Below are 23,093 nucleotides of genomic sequence, written 5' to 3' on the forward strand. Positions count from 1 at the left end.
CTGGGAAAGTAGGGCAATCGGCTAGTTATCTTAGGTGCCTGAATACGAACGCAAGAAGCCTGGGAAACAAGCAGGAAGAATTGGAAGTCCTGGCACAGTCAAGGAACTATGATATGCTTGGAATAACAGAGACTTCGTGGGGTAACTCACATGACTGCAGCACTGTCATGGATGGGTATAAACTGTTCAGGAAGGATGGGCGGGGGACAAAAGATGGAGGAGTTGCACTGTACGTAAGGGAGCAGTATAACTGCTCAGAATTCCAGTATGAAACTGGAGAAAAGCCTGTTGAGAGTCTTTAGGTTAAGTTTAGAGGTGAGAGCAACAAGGGTGATGTCATGCTGGGCATCTGCTATAGACCACCAGACCAGGAGGATGAGGTAGACGAGGCTTCCTTTGGACAACTAACAGAAGTTTCCAGGTCCCAGGCCCTGATTCTCATGGGGGACTTCACTCACCCTGACATCTGGTGGGAGAACCATACAGCAGTGCACAGCGATTCCTGGAAGTTTTTGGAGAGTGTTGGGGACAACTTCCTGGTACAAGTGCTGGAGGAACCAACTAGGTGCCGTTCTCCTCTTGACCTGCTGCTCACAAACAGGGAAGAATTGGTAGGGGAAGTAGAAGTGGGTGGCAACCTGGGCAGCAGTGACCATGAGATGGTCAACATCAGGATCCTGACAAAAGGAAGAAAGGAGAGCAGCAGAATACGGACCCTGGACTTCAGAAAAGCAGACTTTGACTCCCTTAGGGAATTGATGGACAGGATCCCCTGGGAGGCTAATATGAGGGGGAAAGGAGTCCCGGAGAGCTGGCTGTATTTTAAAGAAGCCTTATTGAGGGCGCAGGAATAAAGCATCCCAATGTGGAGAAAAAATAACAAATATGGCAGGCAACCAGCTTGGCTTAACAGAGAAATCTTCAGTGAGCTTAAACAAAAAGGAAGCTTACAAGAAGTGTAAACTTGGACAGATGACTAGGGAGGAGTATAAAAATATTGCTCGCGCATGCAGGGGTGTAATAAGGAACGCCAAAGTACAATTGGAGTTGCAGCTAGCAAGGGATGTGAAGGGTCACAAGAAGGATTTCTACAGGTATGTTAGCAACAAGAAGGTCAGGGAAAGTGTGGGACCCTTACTGAATGTGGGAGGCAACCTAGTTACAGACGATGTAGACAAAGCTGAAGTACTCAATGCTTTTTTTTGCCTTGGTCTTTACAGACATGGTCAGCTCCCAGACTGCTGCACTGGGCAGCACAGTATGGGGAGGAGGTGAGCAGCCCTCAGTGGTGAACAGGTTAAGGACTATTTAGAAAAGCAGGACATGCACAAGTCCATCGGTCTGGATCTAATGCATCCGAGGATCCTGAGGGGGTTGGCTGATGTGATTGCAGAGCCATTGGCCATTATCTTTGAAAACTTGTAGCAATCGGGAGAGGTCCCGTACGACTGGAAAAAGGCAAATATAGTGCTCATTTTTTAAAAAAAAAAAAATTCCTCAAGGAATCCATTTTGAAGCAGTTAGAGGAGAGGAAGGTGATCAGGAACAGTCAACACGGATTCACCAAGAGCAAGTCATGCCTGACCAACCTGATTGCCTTCTATGATGAGATAACTGGCTTTGTGGATATGGGGAAAGCAGTGGATGTGATATATCTTGACTTTAGCAAAGCTTTTGATATGATCTCCCACAGTATTCTTGACAGCAAGTTAAAAAGGGTATGGATTAGATGAATGGACTATCAGGTGGACAGAATGCTGTCTAGATTGTTTGGCTCAACAGGTACTGATCAATGGCTCGATGTCTAGTTGGCAGCCGGTATCAAGCGGAGTGCCCCAGGGTCTGTCCTGGGGCCAGCTTTGTTCAACGTCTTCATTAATGATCTGGATGATGGGATGGATTGCACCCTCAGCAAGTTTGCGGACAACACTAAGCTGGGAGGAGAGGTAGGTATGCTGTAGGCTAGGGATAGGGTCCAGAGTGACCTAGACAAATTGGAGGATTGAGCCAAAAGAAATCTGATGAGATTCAGCAAGGACAAGTGCAGAGTCCTGTACTTAGGACGGAAGAATCCCATGCACTGCTACCGGCTGGGGACCAACTCGCTAAGCGGCAGTTCTGCAGAAATGGACTTGGGGATTACAGTGGACAAGAAGCTGGATATGAATCAGAAGTGTGCCCTTGTTGCTAAGAAGGCTAATGGCATATTGGGCTGCATTAGTAGGAGCATTGCCAGCAGATTGAGGGAAATGATTATTCCCCTTTATTTGCCACTGGTGAGGCCACATCTGGAGTACTGCGTCCAGTTTTGGGCCCCCACTACAGAAAGGAGGTGGACAAATTGGAGAGAGTCCAGCGAAGGACAACAAAAATGATTAGGGGACTGGGGCACATGACTTATGAAGAAAGGCTGAGGGAACTGGGCTTATTTAGTTTGCAGAAGAGAGGAGTGAGGGGGGATTTGATAGCAATCTTCAACTACACGGGGGGGGGGGGGAGTCCCAGAGAGGATGGAGTGAGGCTGTTCTCAGTGGTGGCAGATGACAGAAGAAGGAGCAATGGTCTCAAGTTGCAGTGGGGGAGGTCTAGGTTGGATATTAGGAAAAACTATTTCACTAGGAGGGTGGTGAAGCACTGGAATGGGTTACCTAGGGAGGTGGTGGAATTTCCATCCTTATAGGTTTTTAAGGCCCGGCTTGACAAAGCCCTGGCTGGGATGATTTAGTTGGGGTTAGTCCTACTTTGAGAAGGTTGGACTAGATGACCTCCTGAGGTCTCTTCCAACCCTAATCTTCTATGATTAATCTCTCTCTAAGTGGTCTCGGTGCCACTAGATGGGACAGAGCACCACACCCAGGAGGTGTGTGGGTTACACAAGTGCTGCCACCTCTCCTAGCATATAGTCAGAGAGATTAGGGGCCTACTTTTCAGAGGTGCCAAGCACCCACAATGTTAGCTGAAGTTGCAGAAGTTGTGGGTGGTAGGTCAGCATCTTTGAGAATTAGGCTGCAAGTGACTTGCCTAACATCCCAAAGGAAATCTGTGATAGAACTAACACTAAAACCCAGATTTGCCATGCAGGGTTTTATGGGTAAGGCAGTCTTTCTTCCAGACTTCAGTTACATCATTCACAGTTTGATTAGCTGAGCTCAAGAGAAAATGAGAGCATCATATATGCTTATAAAAAACTTCCTGCTTATTGGGTTTGGAGGGGTTTCTGTAAGCATGTTGGCAGTGCTTGCTGTCTTTCACAAATTGTCCCACCATTTGGCCAGGCTAAATTTAATAAAGTCTCGAAGTAAATAATTCATGGAATTCTAAATGTATGTATGTTTGTTTGTTTGTTCACATCTGGAGTCCCTAAACAGTGCTGAGTTAAATCCTATGTCTTTTTTATTATACTTAACTATGCATTGCAGGCACTTGTGTACACTCAATCTGTACATGGTAACTTCAGGAGTTTGCCTGGAGGAAAGCCTGAAGTTTGTGACATAAACAGAAAGATCGATGCTTTCCTTTCTAGCAGCAGACAAACATTCCCAGGTGGAAGGGTGGGGGTAGACAGCAAAAAAATTTTACATTTCCCATAAATCATCTTATGTCAAAATATCTTGCCCAGTGAATTTAAATAGACAAAGATAACAGAAACAAAGCAGCAATCAGTTTGAAATCCCCTGGCTTGCTGGGCCAAAGGAAAGTTTTGGGTTTTCCCCCTCACTGTTGCCTAGAAAATCATCCTATGCTCAGTATCACTGCTGTTTTAAAGTTTGGAATTAAGATGCAGTAGCAAAAATAAAAGTGGCTTGTCTTTTAAAATTTGGGAGTATGCTATAATCTCTAATTATATCCTCCCACTGAATTTCAGTTTAGGTTGCCCTGCAAGAAAGTGCATCTCTAATTCAGTAGGGGTGTAATTTCATTCAAGTCAATGGAGTTTCATTGGGTATAAACTTGGCCCAGTGTACTTTGAAAAGAAATATTAATGCGAATCACAAGGATGACTAAGTACAGTCCTCTGTCAATGGTACTGTTGCTAAGGAAACTGATAAATGGGGTTTAACAATGGCAACTGGAAGATGATCCTCCTTTAAGATGCTTCATGGGAGCAGACCTCTTACATGTGCTCTGTTACTTCACATTACAGGTTTGGTTCTTATTTAAAAAACAAAACAAAACCCCTCAAAATAATATAACCGAGGACTGTTGATATCATCCTAAATGTCAAAATAATCAATGAGCTATAGCCCACGGTTGGTGGTAATAATTGTTTACAATAGGCTGTGCACATTCAGAGCATTTACAGGTATTGGGTTTCCCAAAGGCATCCTCTTAGATGGAGATGTCACTTTCCTATCACTTCATCACTCCCGTCCTGCGTGTGAAACCTGGGAGAAGTGTGTTAATCCATTTGCTTACCACTCCTGTACAATCCACAGGTTTAGAGGAAGCTTAGAACAACAAAGGCTAGATAGCAAACAAAAATAAAACGAGAGATTTGGAAACAGGGTGCTGGAATGGGGGGAGCCAGGGCCCCATCACTTTTAAAAGTGGGAGGGCTATGCTCTCCCACTTTTTACCAGCTGTAAGGGCGAGCAAGGGAGGGGAAGGGGGCAGAGAAGACCGGGCAGTGTGAGAGCGGAGAGAAGGGGTTGGGCATATGGCCACAGTTTGGGTGCCACTGCGCCCTCCCCCCCACACACACACACTTTTAGGAAGCTTCTGCCACTCCTATTTGGAAATATAGACTATAGTGAAATGATCCACTAAGTATTCCTAAACAGAGGAAAATGTTGAGAATTATAAAAGTGCAAAAAGAATTAATAGGAAGATATTCCTTACATAGCTTTACCTGCTTGGCAAACTTGGATTATAGGCAGACATATTAACTTTGTACCTTTATTGTACCTCTGCCATAAACTTACTTTAACAATTAAGTCCTAATGACCGTATTCCACAAATTCGTTCTCCTTTTGTGGTTTCATGTTGCAAACCACAGAGTTTATTTCTGATAGAATAGAATAGCATATATTTTTCCCAACAAGGAGAGGAAGGATGGTCCAGTGCTTAGTATGCTGGTCTGGTACTTGGGAGATGTGGATTCAACTTCCTGCTCTGCCACAAATTTATTGTGTGACCTTGGGTAAGTCACTTAGTCTCTCTCTACCTCCATTCCTCATTTATAAAATGGGATAATAGCACTTAGCTACATCCACAAGGATGTTGAGGATGAAGATATTAAAGATAGTGAGGTGCTCAGATATTATGGTAATGGGGTCTCTATAAGTACTTTAAAAACAAAGAGCGTGATAAACTGAGTAGTTAGCTGATAATACATTGTGTTCCTCCAAAACTTTTACTAATGGTGGGTTGCTTTGCTAAGGGTTATTCCTGTATATGATTAAAACAATCATGTTGGTAATATAATTTTATTTCAAGCCAACCAAGGAGAACAAAAACTGCGAAGAGTTAAAGGGATCTCACAAAACTGGATGAGTAGGCAACAAAATGGCAGAAGAAATTCAGTGTTGATAAGTGCAAAGTAATGCATATTGGAAAACATAATCTCAACTAGAGATACAAATGATGGGGTCTAAACTAGCTGTGATGTGCTCCATCATGCATGATTCCAAATGTTCTTTATTAGATCAATTTCAACTTGGCCAGGAGGGATTTGTAGAAATAATTAGCATGTAGATGATAAAATAGTGGCATCTCACTGTAAGTGTTTCTGGAAAAATTAGAGGGTTTACCAAAAGATCCTCATCCATTTCAAGGATACTCTTGATTATTTTTTTGGTGCCTTTTTGAAAATCTCTCCTTGAATTATTATCATTAGATCAGATCCAAGAGCCAAAGTCTGGTGGTTAGTGATAATTTTGGGGGAAAAATGAGCTGGTAACTAGAAATTAGATGATGATATTTCAAACAATCTCCACCTGATTTTTTTTTAAAATATTTGTTTAGAACATTTTAACAGGTTTACAAATTCTTGCCAAGTATGTATCAGGGACAACACAATAATGATAACCGTGAGCTTTTGTTTAGAGGAACATAGTGTACTAGATAATCAACAGCTCTCGCTACTTAATGGGCTGCTAACACACTACAGAATGAGCATCTTTACACTACCCATGACATGCTGTTTCTCTCCACCCAATTATTACACATCAAAATGGAACTACATATTCTAGTAGGCCAATGGTCAGCAACTTGGCTAAGAATAACAGAAGGGTAGAAAAATAACATTTGCTAAAATGATTCTAGTACTCCCACTGTGCAAATTCATCAACTTGAACAGGTTTCAGCTGGAGATGGTATAATTGTATTTCTGTTTTTTCATGTTTTCAGATTTTTCAAAGAACTCCAATAGCCTAATTTTTTTTCTGGGCATGAGAGTGGGTGGTGAATGCCGAATTTCCTTTTAAATTATGATGTCTTTTAGACTCAAATAGTGGGGGTACAGTGAAGTGATTGTATACCTGCCTGGGACCCCCTTTTTTCTAACTAGGTCTAACAACAGTTTTATCCTCTCCGTTAACTTCAGAAATGCAATATGAAATTGCTTTTGGCTTGCTTTTCTTGAGTGCAAGCTCCGCTGTCTGTAGCTGGAACTTGATTAGCACAGCTGTGCTCCTTTCTATTGGAATAACAATGTGGTTTTCTTCCCTACACACTGTCAATGATCAATGAATCTAGTCCTTCTATTTCAGTGCCTCTGTTCTTGTAGATTATTTGTAGGTAACCAATCTACCTGTTCAAAGAGTGACTCCAAGTACATGAGTTAGAAGGGGGGAACTGCTTATAGGATGAGGTTGCCTATATGATACAAATGAGTATGTCTGATCAGTGCCACTATAAACTGTTTAAAACTAGTGTCCAGAAACTTCTATGAGAGTAGGCAAGTCCCTCGCAGCCATACTATAAGCTTTTACCATTATGTACTTACTGACAGAATTAGTAGCAGAGGAGCATGCTTGGATGACACTTCTTATGTAAAATGTTGGACTTCCCATAGTTTATGACTAAGAGGAGAGACTGACATTTAGATTTGGATTTTGTTGCAATATTGGGTCATGGGTTGACATAAGAACGGCTACACTATGTCAGACCAATGGTCCATCTAGCCCAGTATCCTGTCTTCTGACCATGCCCAATGCCAGGTGCTTCAGAGGGAATAAATAGAACAGGTAATCCTCAAGTGATCCATTCCCTGTTGCCCATTCCCAGCATCTGGCAAAATGAGGATGGGAACACTTCTAATAGCCATTGATGGACCTATCCTCCATTAACTTATCTAGTTCTTTTTTGAACCCTGTTATAGTCTTGGCCTTCATAACATCCTCTGGCAAAGAGTTCCACAAGTTGACTGTATGTTGTGTGAAGAAATACTTCCTTTGTGCATTGATATTACTGTAATATTTTATTTTTAGGATAAATGGGTGTGCATGACCTTTCCCTGAACTAAAGCAGTTCCATGTCTTGTTTGGTAAGTCTGCATTTAATATGGCTTATTTTATGCCATAGTTTTTGACAGTTGCACCTTGCAGTTCAATCATGTATCATGAAATAAAACTTCCGGTGAAATTTCTGAGGGGAAACTCCATTCAAGGGATTCGAGCAGTAAACAATAACAAACTCCTAATGTAGATGCTAGCAAAGGGTTCACGAGAGTGAGAGTTTCTCTTCTAGAATAGTTCCACAGAATAGTTCAGAGAGCTGATTAGCCTGTTGGTGTTCACTCTTATTAGAGTGGGGCTCATTAATGTTAAAATTAAAATAAGAAAAACCTTAAACAGCTTTGGAATTTTATACAGTGTATTCCTCCACTATGAAAGGTAGGTCCTAGTAGAAGAGAAAAATGGGATGGATGAGGGCAATTGCACTGGGCCCTTAAGTGCTACTGTTCTCAGGGGGACTCTTCCACCCTCTCTGTTCCTGGTTTACTTATATCAATAGACTATCTGACACAGTGGTCCCAAACTGTGGGGTATGGAGGAACGTTGGTGGGTTGTGGTGGGCCCAGGCCAGCCCTCCTGGAGAGTGGGGAGGGAGTGCCACCCAGCCTCGTTCTGTCCCCAGCTCCGCTCCTGGCCCCGACGGCAGCCCCAGCTGCAGCTCTGGCTCCAAGTGGGGCCCTACTCCAGCTCTCCATAGTGGCTCTGGCCCCTCTCCCAGCCGCAGCTCCTGCGGTGGGTGGGGGGGAGAAGGAGGAAGGGGAAACTAGGTAAGAGGGGGAGCATAAGCAAAAAAGTTTGGGGAGCACTGCACTAAAATGATGTGCACAGAAATTCTTTTTGATGACATCCTGGATAACTGGAACATGGCTTTGGGTAATGTGTCCCCCTCATAATACTCTATTGATTATAGTACGTCCATTGCAGTTCACTTACTGATACAGTACTATGTATTTCAAGGATTGTTCCTGTATTCTGCGGACAACAGTTGAATCAATCAGACAAGAAAAGCAATCAGAAAATAGCATCCATCAATACTTGGTAAGAAGGAATCCAAATTGATTTAAGAGTTAACCTGCAAAATTAAATGGAAAAATGTAAGGTTGAGAAATATCAAGCACTGTACGTCAGGAATTTCCAAAGATTAAGCGTACTATTGCAATGTTAACTTGGCAAGGTTGTGGGTAGAATTTTATAGTATATATAGTATTTTCTATTCCAATTTTTCTTACATTTAAACCCTAATGCATTACTCTTCAATCTGTACTAGAAAAATTCTGAATGGACAGTGTTGCCAAGTCTCATACTGTGGTAGAGAGAAACGGTTACTCACCTTCTCGTAACTGTTGTTCTTCGAGATGTGTTGTTCATGTCCATTCCAATCCGGTGTGTATGTGCACGGTAGCCAGAAGATTTTCCCATAGCAGCATCTGTTGGGCTGGTCTGGGCACATCTGGAGTAGCGCCTTTATGGCACTCAATATAGAGCTCTGCCGACCCGCCACCCCCCTCAGTTCCTGCTTGCCAGCTACTCCAACAGAGGGTAGGAGCGTGGGTATTGGAATGGACATGAACAACACATCTTAAAGAACAACAGTTACAAGAAGGTGAGTAAACGTTTTTTCTTCTTAGAGTGCTTGTTCATGTCTGTTCCAATCAGGTGATTCACAAGCCCAAGTTCAGGAGGTGGGGTCGGAGTCATTCACTGATTGGAGAACCACTCTTCCAAATGCCACATCATCTATGGCCAGCTGGGTGATCAAATAGTGCGTGATGAAAGTGTGTATGGAGGACCGCGTTGCTGCTCTGCAGATTTTCTGGGTGGGATCCTGTGCCAAGAACACCACTGAAGAGGCCTGAGCCCTGGTAGTGTGTGCAGTGATCAAAGGAGCAGGCATCCTTGCCAGGTTGTAGCACATCTGGATGCCAAATGTGATCCACGATGAAATCCGTTGAGAAGAGACAAATACCTTTCATTCTGTTCACGACTGCCACGAATAACTGCACTGAGTTTTGGAATGGTTTCGTTGTCTCGATGTAGAAGGCTAGCGCTCTGTGGACATCCAATGAGTAAAGTCTTTGCTCCCTGCTGCTCAAGTGCAGCTTAGGATAGAACATCAGGAGGAAGATGTCCTGGTTGATGTGAAACTGGGAGACAACCTTTGGGAGGAAAGTCGGGTGAGGTCTGAGCTGGACCTTGTCCTTATGGAACACAGGGTAAGGGGGCTCTGAAGTCAGGGCCTTGAGCTCAGACAGCCTCTTGGCTGAGGTTATCATGACCAGAAACACTATCTTGTATGAGAGATGGAGCAGGGACCATGTCGTCAAAGGTTCACAGGGTGGTCCCATGAGTCTGAAAAGGACCAGATTGAGGTCCCAAGCTGGGACAGGCTACCAGACATGCAGGTATAGCCTGTCGAGCCCTTTAAGGAAACTGCTGACCATAGGTTTGGCAAAGACCAAGTGGCCCTCTGCACCTGGATGAAAGGCAGAGATGGCAGCCAAGTGAACCCTTATTGACAACACGGACAGTCCCTGCTGCTTGAGATGGAGGAGATAGTCTAATATAAGTGTCACAGAGGCAAGTGACAGAGATGAATGATGCTGCACTAATCTCTAAGAAAACTAAGAAAGGTTTATTTTGTTTGAAAATTTCGTGGGAAAAACTGGAAAAGAAATTGCTGCTCAAGTACTAGCAATTCTAGAAGGTTTTAAGTTAGCTTTTCAAGTCTGCATTGGTCAAGCCTATGACAATTGAAAATCTCTTCCATTTTGCAAGGTAGGTAGCCCTGGTGGAGGGCTTTCTACTGCCCAGGAGGACTTGCCTAACCGAGTCTGAGCAGGAGAGCTCCATTGGGTTCAGCCATGGAGCTTCCATGCCATGAGGTGCAGCAACTCCAGGTTCAGATGTTGGAGACGGCCATGATCCTGAGTTAGTAAGTCTGGGAAGAGCAACAAGGTGACTGGAGCTTCCATGGACATTTCCAGGAGTGATGTGTACCGGTGTTGCGGGGCCAGGCTGGAGCTATCAGAATCACCGAAACTTCTTCCCTTTGTATCTTGAGGAGCACCTTATGAATTAGAGGGATGGGTGGGAAAGCGTACAGGAAACTGCTTCCCCATGGGAGGAGGAACGCATCCATGATGGAGCTCGGGCTGCCGTTCAGGAAGGAGCAAAACGTCTGACACTTCCTGTTGTGTCACATGGCGAACAGATCTATCTGGGGAAAACCCCACTGATGAAAGAATGAGTTAACAATGTCCGGGCCGTGGAACAACCTGCTGTGATGGTCCGCCAACTTGTTCTGTATTCCAGGGAGGTATGATGCTTGCAGGTGTATTGAGTGTTCTATACAAAAGTCCCACAGCATGATGGCTTCCTGGTACAGGGGAGAGGAGAGTGCACCTGTTTGTTAATATAAAATATTGCTGTGGTGTTGTCTGTCATCACTGATACACATCTCCCTGCTAGGTGTGGTTGGAAAGTCTGACATGGCAGGCTTACCGCTCTCAGCTCTCTGACATAGATATGGAAAGTGAGATTAGTCTGAAACCAGAAGCCTTGTGTTCTGAGGTCTCTCAAATGTGCACCCCAGCCCAAGTCTGACATGTCAGTTACTAGCGAGAGGGATGGCTGAGGGCCGGTGAAAGGGACCCCGTACATACTATCTGCGGGTTGGGCCACCACAGGAGGGAGCTGAGTACCAGGCGAGGCAGGGTACAATCCTGTCCAAACTGTCCTGGGCTGGCCGATACATTGATGCCAGCCATGACTGAAGAGGTTGAAGTCTGAGTCTGCACGTTATACTACATAGACACAGACTGCCATGTGTCCTAGAAGTTTCAGGCAGTACCATGCTGTGGTGGTGAGGAACTGTCTGAGACCTCGAATCATGTCGCCCATGGTTCGAAATCTCACTTCTAGAAGGAATGCCCTGGCGTATGTCGAGTCCAGTACCACCCCTACAAATTCTATCCTTTAAACCGGGGACAGCATTGATTTACCCTCGTTCAGTAGCAGACTCAGTTCATCTAAAGAAGCTCTTATGAAGGCGACCTGCATCTCTACTTGAGTTCTGGATCGACCCTTGATCAGCCAGTCGTCGAGGTATGGGAACACCTGTACCTGTCGCCTGTGCAGGAACGCAGCCACGACTGCCATGCACTTGGTGAATACCTGAGGTGCTGTTGACAGGCCGAGTGGGAGGACTGTGAACTGGTAGCAGGTGTTGTTCACCATAAACCTGAGGTATTTTCTGTGGGACTGAGTTATTGTTATGTGAAAGTACACCTCCTTCAAGTCGAGGGCAGCATACCAGTCTGCTGGATCCGGTGAAGAGATGATGGAGGCCAAAGAGACCATGCGGAACTTGAGCTTCTTCATGAACGTGTTGAGTTCTCGCAGGTCTAGCATGGGCCTGAGCCTGCCTTTGGCTTTTGGTACTAGGAAATACCGAGAATAGAAATCATTGCCCTGCTGCCCTTGAGGGACCTCTTCCACTGCCCCTAGTGGAAGGAGAGAGTGCACCTCCTGTATAAGGAGTTGCTTGTGAGAGGGGTCCCTGAAGGGGGACAGGGAAGGAGGGTGGAAGAGCAGGAGGGCTCAGAATTGGATGGAGTATCCCCTCGCTAGTGTGTGGAACACCCAGCAGTCTGAAGTGATACGGGATGAAGCACAGTAGAAAGGGGATAGTCGTAATGAAAAGGTAAGGCGGGGTAAATTCAGTTTTTGTTTTGGTGTGCCGTCCTCGACTGCACCTTCAAAAGGCCTGTTTCGGGCTGGAAGATGGCTTGGAATGGCTAGAGTTCTGGCCTGATGATGGGTGTGACCTTTTCCTCCCACTCCTGTTCCTCCTCCGGGAATTGTCCTGATGGTTCTGCTGGTAGAAGCATGGCGGAGGTTGCTGTCTAAAATGCTTCCGCTGCATAGCTGAAGTATGGAGGCCTAATGATTTGAGAGTGACTCTCGAGTCCTTTAGGCCAGTGGTTCTCAAAGCAGGTCCACTGCTTGTTCAGGGAAAGCCCCTGGCAGGCCGGGCCGGTTTGTTTTCCTGCCGTGTCTGCAGGTTCAGCCAATCGCGGCTCCAGGCCAATCGGGGCTGCGGGAAGGGGAGCCGCTTTCCCTGAACAAGCAGCGGACCAGCTTTGAGAACCACTGCTTTAGGCTATGCAGCCTTTTGTCTGTTTTCTCGGAAAAGAGAGCTGAACCCTCAAATGGGAAGTCCTAAATAGTCTGTTAGACCTCATACGGCAGGCCCAAGACCTGGAACCAAGAGCCCCTTCTCAGCGCTATGCCCGTAGCCATCACGCAGGTAGCTACAATCTGCCCGTGGAATAGACCTTTCTCCCATAAAGGTTGAGTCCTTTTTGCCTCCCGATTCTTTGGGGAGGGTCCCTGGAAGCCCTAGCGTTCACATTGGTTGACAGCATCAACAATGAGAGAATCGGATGGGGATGGGTCTTTCGTTGCACTTAGCCGTGGGAGACAATGAGGCTGGGGTCTGCCACAAACTTTTTGTGGTGTCAGAGATGGTTTTTGTAAGAGGCAGGACAATATGTGCAGGTCCGAAGGGGGCAAGGATGTCTACCATTGGATCTGCGACCTCCACTACCTCCTCCACCTGAATGCCCAGGCCCTGAGCAACCCATCACACCAATTGCTGTAGAATCCTACTGTTTTCCAGGGCTGGGGCTGTACTGTGCCCACCAGTGTCTCGTCCGGTGAGGACAAGGAAGAGACCCCCGTAAGGGATGGCTGCTCCCCTCCTTCCACACCCAAGGGGTCCTGGGGCACCTGGATTTCTTGGGCCGTTGCTGACCTGGATGGTATTGTGCCCCTGGGTGTCGGGACTGCCTATGCTGATGCCAATGCTGAAAGTGTCAGTGGTGCCAAGGCTATCATTGACACCGGAATCGCAGTCAGTGCCGGGGCTATCGTTAGTGTTGGAGACTTCAGAGCCGAAACAAATGGGTCCAGTGCAGGCCACGCCGGAGGTGTTGGGATATTGGTGCTGGGTAGCAACGGGGCTACCCCTGATCCTGCTGATGCCGATGGTGCTGGAGGGGGTACAAACGTGGCCAAGGCCACCTGCGTCGCCCTGGAATTTGACCCTTGGCTCCGACTTTGGCTTTGATGAAAAGCCCAGGAGTCCAAAAAGGGCCATTGCGCCAGGGGGTTGCCATTGTGCGGGCCACAGCGCCGGGTAAGGGTGCAGGTCCCGTGTTGACGTGGACCGTCTGCTCCTACTCCTACGGAACCGATAGGAGTCAGACTCTGAGGTGTCTGAAAAACAGGACCACAAAGGAGTGTTATTTCTAGGTGCCGACTGTTTGTGCCAAGGGCTCAGGGACCAGCACAGCTGCTGGGTCTGTTCCGAAGCCGGGGAGTGGCGCACCGGGGTTGGAGATCAGCAGGGCATCATGACGGGCTTTCCCCTTGAAGGCTTCTACACCTTTGTACTTCCCAGGCATATTAGATCAATTGTCATAGGCTTGACCAATGCAGACTTGAAAAGCTAACTTAAAACCTTCTAGAATTGCTAGTACTTGAGCAGCAATTTCTTTTCCAGTTTTTCCCACGAAATTTTCAAACAAAATAAACCTTTCTTCAATTGAAAATTTTGAGCTGTCTACAATCTTAACATATCAAATAACCATGATAGTCTGTTCCATGTGAGAACAATCTGGAGTGGCATCAACAATGATTGAAAAATACTTAGCATTTCGAATCTCATCAAGAATTGTTATTTGTACGAATAACCCACGTAGCTCAATAAACTTGTTTTGTATGCATGTGGAGAGATAATGGACTTGCATGCGCTTTTGACTCTCTTGAGAGTCTCGAACATGTTTAACATGCTCTGATAAAAGTGGGTCATATTTGCTGAGGAGCTCAGCTATGCCTAGAAAGTTTCCATTTGCATGATCACCAATACGTTGACTGGAACAAAAGAAAGCCAATCCCTGCTCAGAAAGAAAAAGGATGACATTCAGGATGTACTCAAGAAGTTTTTTCCAGTTATTAGTTTCTGTAGAGAGTTCAGTCAAGAGCAAATTCCCAACTGAACTTTCAGCTGATGCTGCCCTACTGGCTGATTTCCATGCAACATAGTTTTCTTTGTGTGACGTTGAACTCTCATGTGATGGTATTCGGTCTTTCAACTTCCTCCAACCTCTGTTGATGCTCCATCCTGATTGATCAGAGAGAACTAATACATTTGCAGAACTTTTGTTCAAAATGAAGCAGGGTGCACAGTACAGAGATTGTTTTTCCATACTCCAGCATAATCAGTCTCTTGTGCAGGTCTCGCTATTTGGAAGAGTTTTTGTCAGCAGATGAGTAGGGAAAGCATGATTATCAGCATCTCGTGGAAGGTTACTTAGAATTTCAAAACAACTAATTTGAAGAAAAGATTGCATTTGGGCAGCTTTGCTCTTGTCACTAATTCCAGTGTCAGTTACCGTCAAACCTGTAGTACTCATGAATTGCTCTTACTGTGTAAGATCTACATCTTCCTGTTGCTGTTCAGTTTCTTGATCGTACACAGGATCTTCTGCTGCATCTGTTACTGTTGGCATATCTCCTTCTTGACTACTGTCCTCATGTTCAGGTATTGGCATTGAAATACCACCTGTTGCAGTTGCAGAATTTTCATTATCTATGGCATTGTTCATTGGGTAAGGTGCGTTTTCCAGTGGTTTGAGAAATGAAGTTATTGGCTTTGAGCTCTTAGCTGCTGATTCACTCAGTTGTTTTCGCCTCTCTTGCTTGCACCACTTTCAAATCTCCTCTTCATAGTGATCTGATCTATTTATACCTGAAATGTTCTAAAGTAAATATGTAGCCTATCCACACTTGAAATATTCTGCTGTAAATCAGTAGCTTATTTACACTTGAAATCTTCTACTGTAAACATGTATGCAAATGCTGAATGGTATGCAAATGCTGAAAAGACTTAAAACAAAGGAATACTAATTAAGAACACAAACACAGTCAGGTTATTATCCTTATCACTGAATCAAAACTCAAGCACACAAGGTATAATATAATAGGCTGAGCTGAAGACAAAGGGATGACATATATATATATATATATATAGTAAACACAGACACGGATACAGACAGAGGGATAATGTCCAAAAATTTCAAATGTGTGTACTCATGAAATTCACTGTATAAGATTGTCCTCAGAAATTTTCACCTTGAATCTGGGCCTATAGACTGCGAAAGCCTATGATGATGGCCAAGCTAGGGCTCAACCAACCAGTCACCTCTTTTAGCTTCCATATGAAGATAATAATGAGGAATTCTCACACACAAATAATTCCTTAGTCAACTAAACGTAAAACTATAAAGACACTAAAATGTAACAATTCTCTACCTTTCAACACGAACTTGATCCAGCACCAGCCACTAGTAGTCGTTTGTTTATATAATCAGCAGATCTGAGTGGACACGTTCATCACAGTCTAATCTTGTGCCATCAGAACAGATTTTTATTAATATTTATGAACATTTTAAACTCTTTAATATGAAAAAAATAAGTTAACAAAAAAAAATCTTTTACCAAATCACATCTTTATTAGCTTAAATTGCAGCTCTAAGATGTATCCGATGAAGTGAGCTGTAGCTCACGAAAGCTCATGCTCAAATAAATTAGTTAGTCTCTAAGGTGCCACAAGTACTCCTTTTCTTTAAGCTGAGTGTGTGTGTCACATTTTGGTCTGATAGGGATGAGCATAAAAACAAGCTGCGAAACTTATCAAATGCCAAAAAATTAAAAAGTGTCTACATTTGAGGCCCCCTTTGAGCTTGAGGCCCAGGCCAAATAGCCCTCCTGGCCCTCCCATGATTGGCCCTAAGTGCAGCCCCCATTAACAGGACCTTCAGGCACTGATCTGTGCCCTTTAATGTCCTAGGACGAAAGGTCTTGCAGATGGCACAATGATCCTTCTGATGGCTCTCTCCTAAACACTTCAAACACGAAGTGAGGATCGCTTCTGGGCATACACTAAGCCTGGAGATCCCGGCATGGAGAGAGCATAGGAGGGGAAAGAGTAAATTCCCAACTGAACTTTCAGCTGATGCTGCCCTACTGGCTGATTTCCATGCAACATAGTTTTCTTTGTGTGACGTTGAACTCTCATGTGATGGTATTCGGTCTTTCAACTTCCTCCAACCTCTGTTGATGCTCCATCCTGATTGACCCCCGCCCCAAAGGAAACTTAATCTAACACTGAGGGCTATTAACTATTTAATTTACACTACAGAGCTAATGAAAACTATGTAAATAGACTGCTAAATGCGCTTGCCAAGACAAGAGCATAGGGAAGTTCCAGCTAACCGTCACTGGAGGTAATAAGTAACTGAGGAGGTGGCGGGTCAGCAGGGTTCTACATTGAGCACCATAAAGGCACAACTCCAGGGGGTGCCCAGACTGACTCGACGGATGCTGCTGTGGGAAAATTTTGCAGCTACCGTACTTGCACACCCCTGATTGGAATGGACATGAACAAGCACTTAAAGAACCACCTTAATTTCTTGAATCTCAAGAATTGAGTGCTTGATTTTTTCCCCTTCCCCCATATTTGCATGAGTGTGTATTTATTTATTTTTACATATACTCACACACACATACACAAATGTGTGTACCAATGTTAAAAACTAATCCTTTCACTACTAGGCAGATGAACCTGAGTTCTCCTGGATTCATCCATATGGAAGAAATGAGAAGGCACGTTGTTCTTCTGACGTCTCCCATTATGAACTCCAGGTGGAAATAGGTAATCTAGTTCTATGCTGAAATGTGCTTAGTCTATCCAAGATTTTTCCTGCAAATGGCCATTCTTTATATATATTTAAAAAAATATATCCCATGAGGGGAAAAACTAGAAGCTGTGGAAACATGTGTTCTCCTTGTTATAGAGCCACCCAGAACTATTTTAAGATCTCTCTGAATGTTTACACACTTCTTGACCTCTGATCTTAGCTGATTATTTTTCTAGTGTTGTGAATTTCACTTAATGTTTAAAAACATACAATAGAAATTCATAAAGATACACAAAAACCTGTCTGAATTTGATATCTCTATTCCAATTTGGAGAAGAGATTTTCCGCTCATCTTGCTATTTTTTTTTTTAATAAGTGACCACTCTAAATCTGTTACATTGGTTGTAAATATAGTAGAGAGCAAATCAGCATTGTGGTTCTGGTGGCTGTGGCACTTGACAATTTCCTATCAGTCAGCAGGCGTGGTAAGATGGTCCTAAAGATGGCTGTACTGCATCACTATGTATAGAGTGAGTGCTGGTGGTGGTAGTTCTTTAAGTTGGACATCAGCAAAGAAGTCAGCATTTGTAAGACACTTCATTGGTCCTGAGAAGTAAGACTTGTTTAAACAATTTTTATTAGACTAAACAAAAGCAACAAACATGGCTTGGCTAGTTTTCTGGCTGATGTTACATGCAAGCATGCACTGTTAACTGCACCCTTAAAGCCACAGATTCACTGCAGTCAGCAGCAGTGTGTTAGAATTCTAGGACTGTTTGACTACTAAGTGATGAAGCAATTTGTGGGTTTTTTTTAAAACTACCTTTTATAATGTTAACAGAAGGCAGTTGGTTTGCTTCTGCTTACAGGAAGAGGATTCAACAATTTAACTTCGATCTACCTTGCCCGGCATACACCTACAGGAACGCTTGTGGCTGTAAGGATCACAGACTTAGAAAGCTGCTCTGAAGAACATTTGAAAGCTTTACAGGTAAAACAGTAGGACTTATATAGATGTCTGACACAGGAACTATAATGTATGTGGGTATATGCAGTTAATCAGTACCAGAGTTAGCCTTGTTATATGAACTGGTGCACACTAAATTAAGTGGCTCCTTGATAAGGCACTAGAGAATAAACTGAAGTCTTCTGCAATACAACAATTTCTCTAGTCATGCACGTACCCCAGTTTGACACACAAACTCTATACTCTTCACTAGAATAAAGGACTCAGAATTAACAATAAAACAGCAGTTCAGTTAGATATCAAAAGCTTCAACAATTTGTTTGAATTTCTATTGCAGGATGTGCAAAGCATCTGAAACCTACATAGTGGGACTCCAAACTTGTTAGCTAGTAGAACTGCATTTACGAAATTGACTTTCTTAAAGTTACTGAGGACCTGTGTAGTTAAGGTTTTTGTCAAGATAATTATCTTCCAAATAACTTACTCACTTTTGTTTAATTCTTTAGAGTGAGGTGGTGCTATCCCACTTTTTCCAGCATCCCAACATAATGACACTTTGGACAGTATTTACTACTGGCAGCTGGCTTTGGGTCATCTCTCCGTTCATGGCCTATAGTAAGAATTGTAACTACAATTTGGGAAAAAAGCTTACTGAATTACTGGATTAGATAGCTCAGTCTCTAACACCAGGCTTGTGGCTATGGAAGAGCATGAGATATTCTATATGCCTTTCAGCATCTCTTCTCTTGTAGACCTTGGATGTATCCTAGTTCCACTGTGCCAGACTTATGAATTTTGCTTCTCCTAGAAGGCAGCGTGGATTGGCTATAGGGGTGAAACAGCTGGTTTCCAGGTCATGGAAACATGACTTAGGATGTGGTAGGCTTCATCGTGATCTTTTACTACTGGAAGAATCACTTTCTTTCAGTAATATACTCTGAGGTGACTTACACAGGGAGGCAACTGCTGAGGAAGAAAGTCATTGTAAAGAGGGAACAATGCTTCTTCTGGGGCAGAGGTGGGCAAACTACAGCCCGTGGGCCACATCCGGCCCACGGGACCCTCCTGCCCGGCCTCTGAGCCCCCAACCCCTCCCCCCTAGCCTCAGCTTACTGCACCACCAGCGCAATGTTCTGGGCGGCGGGAAGGCGAGCTCTTGCCGGACAGCGCAGCTGGAGAGCTGCGGCCTGACCTGGTGCTTTGTGCTGCGTGGTGGTGTGGCTGGCTCCAGCCGGGCAGCGTGGCTGCCTGTCCTGGTGCTCTGGGTGGCGTGGCTGTAGCACCACAGCCACCAGTGCTCCAGTCAGCATGGTAAGGGGGCAGGGAGCAGGGGAGCTTGGATAGAGGGCAGGGGATTTCGGGATGGTGGTCAGAGGGCAGGGGTGTGGATACGGGTCGGGGCGGTCAGAAGGTGGGGAACAGGGGGGTTGAATGGGGGCAGGAGTTCCAGGGGGACAGTTAGGAAGGAGGGAGGGGTTGGATGGGGCAGCAGGGAGCAGTCAGGGGTGGATGGGGCAGGAGTCCTGGGAGAGGGGTCAGGGGGTGAGAAGCAGCGGGGGTGGGATATGGAGCAGGGACCGGGCCATGCCTGACTGTTTTGGGAGGCACAGAGCCTCCCCTAACTGGCCCTCCACACAATTTCGGAAACCCGATGTGGCCCTCAGGCCAAAAAGTTTACCCTCCCCTATTCTAGGGGGTATATGCACAGTGGAGAGAATGCTTTCTTATAGTAGGAATAAAGATTTGTCACTAACAAGACCCGAATGCTTAGCGTGATTTTTTTTCTTTTCTTTTCAGATTCAGCTAGTCACCTACTGAGGACCTACTTCCCTGAAGGAATGAGTGAAGCTTTGATAGGAAACATTCTGTTTGGTGCAGTTAGAGGGTTAAATTACATGCACCAAAATGGCTACATTCACAGGTATGAGACAATTAATACTATAGGTAAGAAGTTGTAGCAACACACAAGCTTCCAAACTGAAGCTACTCATTAGTCTATTTAGGTTACCAGAAGCCTATGCCTGATGGCTTTAGAGGAAGGGGAGCTCCCTTTCAACACCCATTCTCTTGTTACTCACAGATTGTTGAGTGCTGTGGAGTAGACACAGGCCCTTCTCTGATCATTTTCTTGGTTTGATACCCTCCAGGCTCTCTGGCATAGCTAGTTTAACTGAAGATACTACTTTTGTTCCTAGAAAATGTCTAATCACTTTTGAGCCTTCTTGCTACAATGACTTTCTGCAGCAGTACATTGCAGAGGAACTATAATGCTTTGTAAATAACTTCCCTTTATCCATTCTAAATGTGTTGTTATTCAATTTAATTGTTCTTTTACGGGGGCTGGATGAATGGGAGCACTTGCTTGATCATCTTTTACTGTTTATACAGTGTTTTGGAGATGTAAAGCACTCCAAGTTTTCAGTAGTGTTATGGAGTGTGTTGATAAATTCTATAGTCAGTTGCTTGACCACACTTTCGGTTGTTATGAAATATAATCAAGAGACCAAATATCGAGTCAGGTTTATTAATATGGTACAGGAAAATATGTTCTATACAATGCTAGTCTCCAAAGGACAGTCCTGTGCAGCAATATTACATTCACCTTACACAGAAGATGTGCTCCCCAAAGTTACATCCCTGCAGTCATCTTTTTATAACTTACTTGCTTACCAGAAAAAGGAACTGTATACATCACCTGCAACTGGATTGAATTAATCAGCTTTTTATCTTGTTTGTTTCTGGTATCATGGTGTACCCCATTATCTCTTGTTCTGAACCCATGCATTCCAGGTACTAAAGAGTGTAAAGACACCTCCTAGGCTTGTACCAGGATAAATAGGTTTGTGAGGGTAACTCCCTTTCTGTTGCTATGACAAAACAATTAAATGTCCTGATACTGACAGTTTTTTCTAGCTTCGTAAGCCAAAGTTTACTTCGGCTAATGCAAGCTATTATGGAATACTTAGCATAAGTGAACAGATTTATAATAAAAGTGCAGGCCAGTTTGGGCTATATAACTGCTATATTAATGCTTAATATTATGTGTACTGAAATGCTTGGAACATATATTATGGGTAGTATTATCAACATAATATATATGTATGCTAGCCAGTGTATATTAGTCAACAAGTTGCAGCATTGACTTCCTAGTTATGGTTATAAATTTTTGTTTTAAGATTAGAAAGCTGACACTTGAAACTTCACTCCACTTTCCTAAAAAGCTTCACTTGTTAAAATTTTTTATATAGCTTCTAATGAGAGGAGGATTCATGGTGAAAGCATTTTTGAGCTATCGAACTCCAAAAAGATTAAGTTTTCCCAAAGACTTCTAAAAAGCCTGAACTTCTCTTAATGTCTTATTTTTAAAAATAAGAACTTTGTCCAGAAGCTTCACATTTGTCTTATACTAGTTCTGACTATTTAATGTCAGACGTCATGGTTTTTAGTGGAAGTCAAGTTTCCTACACAAATTCTTACCTCCAAGAACAGTCTGGTCTTAAGCAAACTTCTTGTTGGTTCTTTAACTTTAATTTACCAGAAATCTGAAGTGGCACAATGATGCTGCTTCAAAACTGGAAATATGTTTACCATAAACTAAAATGAGGGCCTTATTAGGAAGTTACAGATTTTAAAATAAGGCAAGTCTTGAAATGCATAGGAATAATTTGAAAACAAACCTTAATTTGGACTTCATCTCCTTGTTCACCTCAGCATGTAGACCAGAAACTTTATATTTCTGCCCACCCTCTACATATCCAACATCCATTCTTCTGTATCTATTCTCTCATACAGTGTTCACTGTATCTGACATGCAAATCACCGAACACTAGCTAAAGCCCAACCTTGCTCTAGAGATAACAGCATCTTGTATCTTAACTCCAGAATAGAGTTCAGAGACTGTCTCCTTTCCCATACCCCCAAATGCATTATAAACCAATTATTCCACATTGATCTCCTCTCTATGCAGATGCCCCAATATATGTACTTAATTTTTCTTTGTATAGCTCTGTGAATGCACCTTTACCCCCATTCACTGTACTTGTTGACTGCAGGTGCCAGAGTACCATGTTCACTGACACAGAGAGAGGACCTATATATACTTTACATACATGCTGGCTTGACTATCTCCTCCATTAGGGAGTATCTGACTACAAATAAAACTGACTGTTGGGGAGAGTTTAATTTGTTGTATTATAATATCTGTAAGCCAGTGTATGTGAATGCTAATGGAGACATAGTTATGGTGGCATGCAGAACCTTAGCTTTGATATCTACCTTTTCAAATAGTGTTTCAAAACTCTTTCAGTGAGGCACCGTGGGTGTGTATGTACCCCAAAAAATGTTTGTTTGGGGGGGATTTTATATACAGGTAAAACTCCACTTTTTAGAATGAACACCATATAAAGGCTTCAGATTGCAAAGTCAGTGTTTTGTAAACATGCATTCTGGATAAGGGATTCAGTGTTTATACAGTTTCTCTTCACCTGTCTTTAACATGCCTTTCAGTCTGACCACGTGATCATGCTATAGCTGACTATCTCAGAATATTTTATGACTATATGGCAGACTTTCTACTGTAGTAATAAGTAACATTCGAGTGTTTGGTTTTTTTTTTTATAACCACATTTTATCACTTTGTTTCAGGAATATGAAAGCTAGCCACATTCTGATTTCAGGGGATGGTCTGGTTTCTCTGTCTGGCTTAAAACATCTCTACAGTTTAGTTAACAATGGACAGAAGTCAAAGGTTGTGTATGATTTTCCCCATTTTAGTACTTCAGTACTTCCTTGGCTGAGTCCTGAGCTACTCAGACAGGTCAGTATAAACCAGTTCATTTTGCCTTGAGTCTCTGGATATGACTGCTTCCTTTTTTTAAAGTTTGTACCTAATAGGCTTGTGAAAGA

At 43.7% G+C, this 23,093-nt stretch overlaps 1 protein-coding gene across 7 annotated transcripts in view; it reads left to right on the plus strand.

Annotated features, from left to right (window-relative positions):
* STRADB (STE20 related adaptor beta) overlaps positions 1-23,093 on the plus strand; it is a 30,426-nt gene that overhangs the window by 1,093 nt on the left and 6,240 nt on the right. For 2 of the 7 annotated variants that reach the window (XM_077829511.1, XM_077829516.1), the window contains exons 2-8: positions 7,431-7,486; positions 8,415-8,495; positions 17,136-17,235; positions 18,070-18,212; positions 18,695-18,803; positions 19,986-20,109; positions 22,833-23,004. In XM_077829511.1, the coding sequence (XP_077685637.1) occupies positions 7,475-7,486; positions 8,415-8,495; positions 17,136-17,235; positions 18,070-18,212; positions 18,695-18,803; positions 19,986-20,109; positions 22,833-23,004 (741 nt within the window). In that variant the 5' untranslated portion in view covers positions 7,431-7,474. Of the gene's footprint in view, positions 1-27; positions 1,947-7,430; positions 7,487-8,414; positions 8,496-17,135; positions 17,236-18,069; positions 18,213-18,694; positions 18,804-19,985; positions 20,110-22,832; positions 23,005-23,093 lie in introns of those variants that run through there. The other 5 variants (XM_077829514.1, XM_077829513.1, XM_077829515.1 and 2 more) reach the window with 5 other exon arrangements.

The sequence above is a fragment of the Eretmochelys imbricata genome, chromosome 11 (assembly GCF_965152235.1).
Source record: "Eretmochelys imbricata isolate rEreImb1 chromosome 11, rEreImb1.hap1, whole genome shotgun sequence".
In the NCBI taxonomy this organism is placed as follows: domain Eukaryota; kingdom Metazoa; phylum Chordata; order Testudines; family Cheloniidae; genus Eretmochelys; species Eretmochelys imbricata.